Source organism: Cololabis saira, chromosome 2 (genome assembly GCF_033807715.1).
Source record: "Cololabis saira isolate AMF1-May2022 chromosome 2, fColSai1.1, whole genome shotgun sequence".
Classification (NCBI taxonomy): Eukaryota; Metazoa; Chordata; class Actinopteri; order Beloniformes; family Belonidae; genus Cololabis; species Cololabis saira.
The window spans coordinates 25,738,187-25,750,945 of NC_084588.1; the positions used below are offsets into that span (position 1 = coordinate 25,738,187).

The 12,759-nt window shown below is 39.9% G+C and overlaps 1 protein-coding gene across 1 annotated transcript in view; it reads left to right on the forward strand.

The window, feature by feature from the left end:
- Positions 1 to 12,759, forward strand: part of gpc5a (glypican 5a) — a 195,862-nt gene that overhangs the window by 29,161 nt on the left and 153,942 nt on the right. The window contains exons 3-6 of the mRNA XM_061741683.1: positions 3,299 to 3,759; positions 3,854 to 4,087; positions 5,694 to 5,818; positions 5,924 to 6,049. Of these exons, the coding sequence (XP_061597667.1) occupies positions 3,299 to 3,759; positions 3,854 to 4,087; positions 5,694 to 5,818; positions 5,924 to 6,049 (946 nt within the window). The remainder of the gene's footprint in view (positions 1 to 3,298; positions 3,760 to 3,853; positions 4,088 to 5,693; positions 5,819 to 5,923; positions 6,050 to 12,759) is intronic.

Consider the following 12,759-nt stretch of genomic DNA (forward strand, 5'->3'; position numbering starts at 1 on the left):
TTTTTTTATCGTCATTTTTATCGTTATCGGGATAAAGGCCAGAAATTATCGTGATACATTTTTTAGTCCATACCGCCCATCCCTAATGACCACTTGTTTGGACATCGTGCCATCCAGTAAATGACACTTTTGTTCTTTACGTTACATTGAATAGATGTGGACGACTCCCTGAACTCCACTGAAGCGGCTAAACCGTCCAAACTGTGTATTTACTAGAAAGTTACTCTTGAATAGATATCAACTGTGGTGAACACTATACACTATAGAGTTATTACCGTTAATGCTTTATTACGAATCATCTTATAATTCAAGCACTTATAAGTTTACCTTCTTCAGCTGTGGAGTCGGGAGACTGAAACAAGATGGGTAAATGTGTAGAGGAAATGAACGTGGAAATTGAATGAAAGAATGTTTCAAATAGAAACAAAGAAAAATGCAGGAATATAAAGCACATGCCAGTCTCACAAGTAAACATGTGGATTTAAACTGATGTTTTTCTACGGTTCCTCTCCACATGCATCTGTATTTATGGCTGAACAATTGTTCAGTGACTTGATGTCAGGGCTTATTTTCTTGGAAGCATAATAAGACAGAAATGAGAGATCAAAGGGAGACAAATTTGTTTTACTGCGCAGTTATTTGTTGTGAGGTTTGACAGGTGGGATTCATTAACTCTGTAATCTATTGTGGTTAACCCCCTCCCTGGAACATGTGCTGTAATCCGCCGAGGGACCCTACGTGTCTCCGACAGCTCTGCTACCTGAGGGCTGTAATGCTCTCAATCTTGTACTCTATGATCACGCATTTCTGTCTCTGTTTCTCTGCTCATCTTTGTGTGTTCTCTTTCATCTAAACAAACACACACACAGACACACTGCACTCTAGCAGATGCTCCTCTTTTCTTTGCACATTCCTTCTCAGGTTTGGTCTTTACTCTCTGACCAGACAGCTGGTTGCGTAGGGGGTTTAGCTTTTCTTTTTTTTTTCTTCTAGTTTATTTTTCATTCACACACAGGTGCACAGATTTCTTGTAGTCTCAGCTCTTGCTAGACACAACACATTCACACCGGCTCATAGACGAGTGGAGATAAAGCTCAGTTCCTGGTACCTCAGGGTCTAATGCTCCAGGCCGAGACGTGGTGCCTGCAGGTATGCCGGACCTCTCTCTGTTCCCCCCGTGCAGTCGCCCTCGGCAGGGGGCTTTCGGTCAATCTTTCCACATGGGTGCGTATTGTGCAGCACTGGAGCGTCTAAGGCCCTCATCACATTGGCTGCCCCCTCTCACACTCTCAGCCCCCTGGGCAGCTCCAGGCGTTTACCCTGACCGTTACCTCACAACTCATGACAAGCACATGATGTGAGAAGGGCCATGGTTCAGGTATTAGCAGAGACAAGCACTGAAGGAAAGGAGCGCCGCAGAGACCCAGGCACACTTGCTGTGTTAGTTAAACATTTCTCTTGTTCATGCCTGAAGAAGATGTTTGAAAATGTGTGATGATGTATTGATCTATTTTCAATAAGATGTAGAATTTTTCTATATTGTAATAAAGTAAAAAAAACATGTAAAATAAAAAATCGTATATTAAAACTAATACGATCTATTCAGTACGACAGAGTATTAGGGCCAAACTAAGAAAAAAAAAATTAAATTGGAAATTACGAGAATAAAGTCATAATATAATGAGAATAAAGTCGTAAAATTACGAGAATAAAGTCATAATGTTGCGAGAATAATGTTGTAATATTATGAGAATAAAGTCGTAATATTATGAGAATAAAGTCGTAATATAACGAGAATAAAGTCGTAATATTACGAGAATAAAGTCGTAATATTACGAGAATAAAGTCGTAATATATCGAGAATAAAGTCGTAATATTACGAGAATAAAGTCGTAATATTATGAGAATAAAGTCGCAATTTATGGAGAAAAAAGTCATAATATAATGAGAATAAAGTCGTAAAATTACGAGAATAAAGTCGTAATATATCGAGAATAAAGTCGTAATATTACGAGAATAAAGTCGTAATATTACGAGAATAAAGTCGTAATATTATGAGAATAAAGTCGCAATTTATGGAGAAAAAAGTCGTAATATTATGAGAATAAAGTTGTAATATTATTAGAATATAATTTATGAGAACTTTAACTGGAAGAGCAACTTTTCTCTGTGTTAAAATGAGGAATATTGAGCATCTTTTAGTATTACGACTTTATTCTCGTAATATTACGACTTTATTCTCGTAATATTACGACTTTATTCTCGTAATATTACAACTTTATTCTCAAAATATTACGACTTTATTCTCGTAATATTAAGACTTTATTCTCGTAATTTTTCGACTTTATTCTCATATTATTATGACTTTATTCTCGTAATTTCCATTTTTTTTGTCTTAGTTTGGCCCTAATACTCCGTCGTAATTCAGTGACCCATCAGTTCCCTGAAAAAGGAAACTGTTTCTGTCTGTTCGGGGGATTTCAGTCCAGAGAGAGAGGATCATTATTTGATCATCTTTGACACATCTGTTGCAGATCCAGGTCGTGGCGTGCTTGGATGGATAAAATGTGGAAATGTTTGCCCTAATGATGCAATAATAATGTATACAATGATCAGATCCTCCCACCTGCAAGAGAACTTGACTGGAACTGGTGTCTTTTAGTTGATCTAGTACCGTCAGTCTGTCTCCCGTGTGTCACTCTCGATGATGTTTTGACTACAAGTCAAATAATTGTCTAAACTGTAAAAGTCTATCGTATGAAGTGATTGGGCTTAATGTCGGCTTTATCTGGGAGATTGATTTGCAAAATTCCTGTTGTTCATTACCATGATTGCCCTTAACCTTCATCCTCTCTCATTCATTCTCTTAACCGCTGCCTCTTCACTCGCCGGCATTACGATGCTTTGAGAGAAGTGGTTCATCTAGACTACATGAAGCGCTGCTCATATGTTCTCCAGCTGTTCCCGCTCTCATGTATTGCAACCTCCTGCTTTGATATTCCTCTTTTGTCAGCTAAAGTTTTCATTAGAGAACAAATTGCTTCCCTGCATGCATTCTCCCCTCTTCCTGAAAAGATACTAGAGCCCCTGCTGAGAGTCCTGGGGTCTCTCCTCTCCTCTCCTCTCCTTTCCTCTCCTCTCATCTCATCTCAATTGTTACCTGAATTGTCGATCCTCCTCTTCCTCGGGTTCGAGCCTAGTTGCTGAGGACATCCGATGCTGAAAATGATAACAGATTGAAGTTAATTAATCCTCTTTTCTCTTCTCTTCTTTCTTTCTACTGTTCTGCATCCCACAGAGACCTTTGAGGATCTGCTGAGGCAGGCAGAAAACCACACCCACGCTGTCCTCCTGGTGTCATATCAGAACATGGCCAATCAGGCTCAGGGCACAGTGAGAGAACTCTTCACCGACTGGGGTCTGTTCCTGCTGGGATCTGAGCTCAACGTGGTTGAGTTTGTGCAGCGGTTCTTTGATGCCCTCTTCCCGCTGGTCTACGACCACTTAATAAACCCCGGCCACAGCGGTTCTTCTCCGGGCTACGCTGAGTGCGTGAGGTCATTAAGTCATAACATCAGACCGTTTGGTGCGGCGCCAGGGTTCCTCGCTGATCAGATTGCTCGTTCTGGGGTCTCTGGGAAGCTTCTGCTTCAGGCGCTGCACCTCGGCATCGAGGTCATCAATACCACAGACCACTTACAGCTGAGCCGCGAGTGCAGACGGGCCCTGCTCAAGATGCACTACTGTCCTCACTGCCAGGTATGGATGCATGTCTCAGAGAGGTGGGTGTATTGATCAGAATTCTTAAAACGTTTTACTGGCAGCACTGATCCCACAGTAATTTGCTCCACAGGGCTTAACTCAGTCCAGGCCCTGCATGGGTTACTGCCTCAACGTGATGCGGGGGTGCTTAGCGAGCATGGCAGAGATTGACACCCACTGGAGGGAGTTTGTACGCTCGCTGGAGGGCCTGTCCGCCAGAATGCATGGAGCTCAAGATTTGGAGCAAGTGCTTCTGGGAGTTCACACTTTGCTTCATGATGCCATCGGGCACGCTGTGAAAAATGGACCTCACCTCTCAGCGCAGGTATAATTCATCCAATGAGAGATATATATTTCGCATGTTAGATTGGAAACTACCCTGAGGCTTTGTACCACCAGCGAATCTTGATTTTGTAAATAAAAGATAAAGCATTTCATAAATTCCCAATTTTTATTCTGGAGTCTGCTGCTATTGCAGCTGCTTGCTGCAGTTCAAAGAGGTATGCAGTATTAAGTAATACATTCTTTGACATTACACATGTGCATTGCATCACGGTATCTAAGTCAAACTAAAGTGTCTAACTTGCCCAGAAATACATCCATGTGGGCAGCAGTGATGCACTCAGGGGTATTTTAACCTCCAGACAGACGTAAAGAGTAAACAACCACTCCTGACCCGAACCATCATCTTTTACCAGTGCTCTTTTTCCATCATTATCCATAAAAGTTTAACCACATACCCTTTTTTTCTTTTAGATGGACCCTTTTTTTATGGTTTACAGTTTGTTTTGGAGAGAATGTCTCAGGTTGTTTGTCCCCGACCCATGCTGATTTTGCTCCGTCTAATGAGACACTTTAGCGCCATCTAGTGGATGATAGGAGACGCTGCTGCTTTAAACACGTAGCACATGCAGTACAGTCAGAAGCAGAGGTGGGTAGAGTAGCCAAAAAATTTTACTCAAGTAAAAGTACTGTTACTTAAGAATAATATGACTCAAGTAGAAGTAAAAAGTAGTCATCCAAATAATTACTTGAGTAAAAGTAAAAAAGTACTTGGTGAAAAAACTACTCAAGTACTGAGTAACTGTTGAGTAATGTCTGATTTATTTTTTTTAACACAACCATTCAAACAGACGAAAGTTCAAAATAATCATCTTCAGGCAAATTAAATCAATAAAATAATAAAATAAATTAAAATTAATAAAAAATAGCTTAAATTGAAATAATCTTAAAGTAAATTCAAGTACTTTAATAAATAAAATAATAACAGAATAAAAAAATAAATGAAGCACAAGTAGATTCAGATTCAGATTCTGAAAAACTTTATTTATTCCCGAGGGGCAATTGCAGTAGCACAAAATGTCAAGCCTTTGTACTTTTCTTTTTTAACGAGGCAGAACTAGAACAAGCCCATGAACTCATAGAAACTCTGTGTGTGTTTGAGTCTGTGTAAATGTGACAAAACATGCAAAAACAAACATTTTTCCCAAAGAATCACCCAGTGATGTCATGAGATTGACGCGTACGCGGATAAAAGGGATAAAAGAAAAGTAACAAGCTCAAGCTCAACGTAGCCTAATGTAGCGGAGTAAGAGTAAAGTTTCTTCTTCACAAATCTACTCAAGTAAAAGTAAAAAGTATAGTGATTCAAAACTACTCCTAAAAGTACAAAATTTACCAAAATTTACTCAAGTAAATGTAACAGAGTAAATGTAACTCGTTACTACCCACCTCTGGTCAGAAGTTACATAGCTTGGCGAGACTAATGGCCGTGGTATATGCGTCTCTCCCTGAGCCGTCTAAAACAAAGCTTATTTGTCAGGCGCCAGTGCAGATGAAGAAAGTTTGCACGTTCTTGAAAACACACGTTCTTCCCTCTGTGTTTGGAGTTCAATATTGTCCGTCCTGTTTTCTGTCATGTTGGATATTAGGTACAGAAACTGTGTGGCCCTCCGAGCAGGAAGCCTGCGAAGTCAGTCAGTGTCCAGTACAGCAACAGCATCCCGCTCAAAGCTCCAGCCAGAGTCTCAGGAGACTCACTTGCCATCATGAGAAAGTTAGTACACATGCAGAGAAGGGATTTTTCTTTTAGTTTGATACATATACAGCTAATGTCCAAAACTAATGATCTGTTTGCTTGTGGCTTCCTCTTGTTTTTCAGGGACTTTCTTAACAATCTGCGCTACTATCGCACATTCTACGGTGGCTTGGCAGATGAGCTGTGTACGAGAGAACTCGCATCTGGTGACGGGCAGCTCTGCTGGAACGGAACCAGCATTGTAAAAAGGTTTGTTTCAATGAGTGACTATAGCAGATGGATAACAGATGATGTGCAAACATTAAAGAGTCACCACAACTTTCTATAAAGGTTTATTTTCAAAACTTCTCAAATCCTCTGAACCTACAAGGAATGTTCATGAGCATTTCTCTGAAATAGTCTGTTTAGACAGACATGATGTCAGGATTCCTCACTTGCCTTCATTTGCATTCATCAGACTCAATCTGGAATGGATCTCAATACTTCCAGCTAGGGCTGTTCGATTTTGCCCAAAAATAAAATCTCGATTTTTTTTTCTCAAAATCCGATTTTCGATTACGATTACGATTATTTTGTGAATTGACAAAAGGCAAAGAAAGGATTTCAAATATGCTGTTTTTTTACACATTTTTGAACATTTGCCCCATTGGGCTTTAAGTGCAAACTTTGCTCTTATTAAACCAAAAATGAATGAATAAAGTGCAAAACGCTGTAAAATAAGTTGAAAAAAAGTTTTAAAAAATATAATAAAATATAAAGTTTTATCTCTGAAAAAAAAATCAGCAAATCAGCACTTGCAAACATACAGTAAGTTATATTTCCAATTAAATAAAACAAGACATTTTCTAATTAAACTAAACTGGGTCTTTGCATGCTAAATAATAATGCAACCCATGAAGGAGGTAGAGGTGTGTAATGTCAGTCATTACATTTGTTATTCACATTTGCAAGTTTTTTGCAAGGAACACGAGTCGGTCTACGGCATCTGGCTTGAGGGATGCCCGGTGGCATGTTACAACGCCCACTCCTACACTAAAGAGCCTCTCCGATGGGGCACTTGTCGCAGGTATTGAGAGCTATTTCCATCAATCATTAATATGGTATCAATCATTAATATGTGTGCAGACAAGGTGTAAAAAAAAAAAAAAAAAAAAGTGAAAAATCGATTTTACGATTTTCACGTTTTAACATCGTTCTAATTACATAATCGCGATTTTGATTTAAAATCGATTAATCGAACAGCCCTACTTCCAGCATTAAAAACTGCACCTTAATTGAAGAATATAACCCTTAAGCTTAACATGCATATGAATTATCTTTAGCCTATTTGTGTTGTTTTAACAGCAGCCTTTGGCACTTTGCTATCACGAAAAGGCGGTACAGAGGGACAATATTATACAGGCATCTAATTTTGGATGTACAATTAATTTTAAACAGCAGTGTTTTGTTCCTGGAAGGACATGGCCATTCTATACATATATAGCTCTCACAGACACCATGACTCAGGCGGAGTATTAATGTATCTGCTGTTGGTGCCCGCAGACATAGATCTTGGATATGGATGCTTGTGAACTGGAGTCGACGCACTCTGGCCCCTATCATGGCATCAGTCAGTGGCCTTGTCTCCATTACCCCACAGCCCTCCATCTGACACTTGCTGTCATCGCTCAAGGACCCCCTCATATATCCTCAGTCTGCGGCCGTACCTCTTAACTGTCGGCTGCTGTCAGCACAGCAGGAACGGCAGGTGGGCCGCTGAGGTTGCCAGCTCAGGTTAGACGGTATATTGTAAAGGATGACAGCCATGGTGAGATTGTTTCACACCCGTGTGGGACGGCAGGGTAGAAGGAGACAGGAAAAGAACAGGAAATTCTTTCACAGCTTTTTTGACAATCAGATATATTTCCAGATTAATGACGTGGATGGTGTACTTAAAAAACCAAACACAGACTATCAAGGTTAGGTTTGATTTGTGCATTGACTGTTTCCTCTTTCATCCTATGCTGCTTTCCACTGTAAGGCCTTGAATTTGTGTAACAAAGGAAGCAGCCATCCCTGAGAACAGAGATGTTTATTTTGAACCGGAGGAAGAGGCAGGCTGGCAGGCTGCAGGCCGTCTATAATCTGTCAGCAGCTTCTGGGAAATATCTTTGGTCTGTGGGGACCTTTCGGATTAAGGCTCCCTTTTTTCTTCTCTACATTCATACATGCATTTATTGATAAGGATATTTTCACGTGATCTCTCTTAGCTTCATTTTAATTCTGCCACTAACAAAAAAAGTAGAAGATTCATGGTGAGAAATTAAGAGATATTAAGAAACAAAGCTCTGAAGGAACTACTGAGCTGAGTCCCCATCAGCAGCTTCCTGCAGATGTGCAATATAAGTGCTTCTTTCTATAAGCCTGGAACCAAAAACGAAAAGCTGGATGTCAAGACAGGCTGGTACAAAAGAAACAAATAACCTCCTGCCTATGGGTCATAACCTAACATCTAGTTGTTTGGAGGGGGGAGAAGAAATAAAACCCCCTGTTGGATGGAGGGTGATTTACAGAAGCTTACCGAGGCCTCGGAGACCTTGGACCTTTGGTTCAGTTGATGTGTTGTTGTGTGTATGAGAAAGTGTATATTAGGTTGTGTGTGTAAGACCTTTACAACAGGTCTTTGGCATCTCGGCACATACTGTTTAATGGTCTTAAAGGAGAAGTGCATTACATCCCAGCGTTGTCTTTTTAATAAAAAAAGGCCTAGCACAGAGAAAAACATGCCTCAGGAGCCTCGGATTCTAGGGGGATTTAATGCATGTCCTCATCTGGGTTCCTGGAAAACAAAAAGATAAAGAACTACCCGATAAGATCATAGAGGAAGAACACGAGTAGCTTTCCTCTCAGTGTCCCCGTGAGAGTGGATGATGGGGCTTTACTTTTGGAGAGAAATGGTAACTATATCTGGCTTCGGGTCCATCTCTTGCTCATACTGAGAGAAAAAAAGTTTGGACAAATAATCCTCTGGTTAGTATAATGAATAATATCAAGGAGAAGATTACTTATATAACTGTTAATTTGACCTGAACGATCCCATAGTGTCCTTAAACAACTGAAGCAATGTGCGGCTTCGTTAGGTGTTGTGTTCATTGTGAAAAAGCAAAATGATGTTTAAAAATGAATAAAAAAAACATATACACACACAGACCATTGAGACCACAATACTGATTTGTGGAAGTCGACTTTTCATAATCTTGCAGTAGCTTTTTTAGCCAGTTGGGGGCAGTGGAAGTTAGGTAGATCCAGTCTGTATACTTTAATGCCATCTAGTGGTAAATCTGCTGATTGCAACAAACTGAACTTGCTCAACCTCCCCATCCAGCCATGTAGTAAAAGATGGCTCTGCAAAATGACCAGATCAAGATCAAGTGCTTTCTTCTTGCCCAAAAATCTTCTCTAATTAATACTCAATGTATTATGTTGCTAAATATTGGGTTTGATCTTTTTGTTTACATTTTGCCAAAGAAGCATTCCAAGAGAAAATGAGTATAGAGCACATTTATGAGTTTTATGAGTTATATTGTAACTCTTTTATTCATTCTCTGTTGAACTGAGCCCTTCCTGCTCCGGAGGGCTCTATAGATACTCCAGCATGTTTATCAGCCTACTGCCAACTCTGTCTGCTGTTTAGTGCCGGGCAGGTAATGTACAGTGAAAATTTGAAGCCATTTGTGATCAAAACAGCTCCAGGCCATGAAACCAATTAGCTGAGAGCTGATAAAAACACTGCTGCAGAGCTGAAGACTAAATTCAGTGGGAGATGATATTTTGTGAGGTTGTCACTATGGGTGAGCTCATTCATACGTGTAGTACCTTATTCATTGTTGATTACAAAAATGTTGACTGTTGTTGTGTTTTTTGAGAGTGCAGTTTTGCAAAACACATGAGCACTAATGACAGTCGCAACTCAATGCATGTTTAAATGCAGCTGAAGTGACACTGTTTGATGCAAAAGTGATGTGCTGTAGAAATTCTCAAAACAGCATTTACTTGAGCTGCGATGACTTATTTTTATTGGATTGAGTGAAAAATCATTTGCCAGGTGTCCTCGCTCTGAGTCGTTGTTAGCTTTGCTCTCCCATCAGGCCCCTCTTCTCTGAAAACAGCTAGTGAACACTTCACACAATCTCACTTGGAAAGGGAGAACAAAGAGCCCCCTAAAACACTAAATTAAATACCTTTATGTCACTTTAAGTCACAAGATAAAAGCAATAAACACGATAAACATGCCTCACATAGTTTGGAGACACTATCCTCGTCTGAGCTGAAAGGTTAACACATTCTCACATGCCTTCTCCATCTGTCATGGATACACTGATACACACATAAAAGGAATGGCGGGTTGCTGTGAGCCACCAACTGTCTAAAAGCACACAAACACACACAAACATGCACGCACAGTAGTTGGGGCGGTTGTTAAGCCTTGGGAAAAGAATCAAACCAGTGATTTTCTCTACTGAAATGAAGGACTGAGAAAAAAAGTGAATTACAAAGTTATTTGTGAACTTGAGTAAGTAAATCTGCTTTGGTGATGGTTTATTCATGATGACCTGCTCTTGTGCAGGCGGGCTGTAACTCCTCCCCACCTGCTACATCCTGCCTCACGACTGCAAACACACCACATGTGTTTGGCGGCGTGTTTATGTTTCAAGGTGCCTTTTTCTTATGGAGTACATATTTTTTAATTTTCTTCTATTTTCATCATAAAATGGTATATGACCTCGTGTGCTGTTGGAATTTAACCCATAGTGATAAATACCATGGCATGCATGCCCACTGTGTTTCAAAAAAAGATGCTTCAAGACAGGCGAGCAGATTTGAGCCTGGCCTTTTGTTTAATAGGCCACCCGTTATGCTGAAGGAGCTGTCTGAATGCTGACCTTTGACCTTTCCTGTGTCTTTGCTGCCCTGGTTAATCCTGAGGAGGTTAACTACATGGTAATAAGAGCCCTGAAGTTGTAGAGCAGGCGTCCTCGCAGTGTGTGGTCAGTCAGCTGAGGAAGCAGTTGATTCTGTAGACGCATGTCTGTGCGGCTCTTTTTATTTCTACTTCATTCACTTCAGATCTTTTCACCTTCATAGTATTATTATTTTGTCGTTTGTCCACATTTTGTCATTTGGCTCATGCTCATTCTTTGCCCACTTGATATGGATATTGAAATCTGAAGAAGCATCAAGATTTTGTAAATGATGCTCCCATTAAGGTAGAGTAGACAATAAAGCAGAGTTTCCTTTGTGGTGTTTACCTTAAAATGAGCAAAATAGGGACACACAATGTCCAATTGAGGCTCCACAGCTCAAAAAAACAGTGGTTGACATCACAGTGGCTGCTTAGGTCTTTTATGTACAGATAATGCCTGGGACCCAGAACTGAAACACTCTGAAATCATTTTTTAAAATAGTAATTAAAACATAAATCTGATTTTAGTTCAATCTCACAAGACACCTTTGTGTTCAATTAATTCAGTTTATTGGCAAAATGCCAATTCGCAACCAACGCCGTCTCAGGGACTTTTAAAGAGAAAGTGAACATGATTAATCCGGTCAAGTTAAATGCAGTCCATGCAAATTATGGTTCAATTAATCAAATTCAATTAAATCAATCTTATTCAGTCCAATGATGACCAAATACAATTAAATGCAGTGATGTCAGTCCAATTTTAATTCAGTTGTTGATAATGATTAAAAAATCTGACAATGTATTTTGAAAAAAAAAGCATCACAAAAGAAACAAGAGATTGCATTAAATGTTCACTTCAATTAAAACCCCTGGGTCTAAATGCTGTTCATCTCATCCCTGCTGAGATTTACTTTGTGTCCATTCCAGGGATCCAACATCCCACTTTAGAAACTACTGAATTTTGCATTTCTCAACTCTGACCGCTTTTTCTCCGATTTTTCGGGTTATGTGATAGAAAAAGAAAGGCTTACTGATTTTTCTTTCCCAGAATTTTACTCATATTGAGTGAGTGACTACAATAAAAAAGTGAAATATTTAAATGTTTAAAAAGGATATAGTATTTCAATTTAAAAAGATATGCTTCAGATAGCAGGTTTACAAAAATAATTCTGTTGCTTTTCCATGCAGAGATTTCTCCAGATATACAGCCTGAACTAAACAAAATATCAGTTGTGTGTGGTTAATTCGCAGAGATACAATTTCAGCTCTTCATTCATCATAAAACTGACAGTCCCAACTTCTCACACTTTGCCTGCAGACCTTCTCCTGAGCTGCTGGTGCTCTGTTTGACCAGTAGGTGGAGCTCTGCACTTTGGGTTGCACACAGACGCCAGAAACGTGCCAGACTGCAGATCACTCCCTTGCTTCTCTGCATCAGTCTTGATGATGCATGCCACGGAGTGGTGGTTCTTATCCATGTTGCTGCTGACAGTGACAGACAGAAAACAAAATGTAAATGATAAACAGACACTCTGCTGAACATCAGGTCTAACAGCCTCCTCCCCTGTTCCTCTGCCGTGATGAACTGACCTAATTTTGAATTGAGGGAATAACCTTTTAAACATGTGCTGTCATATATATTATGCATATTTGTCCGCTTAGTCTCTCCTATGCTCAGCAGTAAGAGAAATGTTTCCTTCTAACACATAAGAAAAATACAAAATAAAATAACCAAGCATGGCACAGACTCATCTTCATTAAGGTACCAACAGTTTGTTGAGTTAACAGTAAAACAATGCTGAACAAATCTGCACATGCCAAATTTCAGACTCAAGGCAGAGGGACAGAGATTGGTAGGCTAATTAAGCAGTTCTGATTGAGAGAGAAGGGAGAAAGATGAGAAGCAGAGGGAGAGGAGAGCGGATGTTCTTGAAAAGCTTTGTATTGCGACAGCTGGCTACTGCAGATAACCACAAAACCACCGGAGCACTTGAGGTCTGCGTGCTGCGTGGCTAGA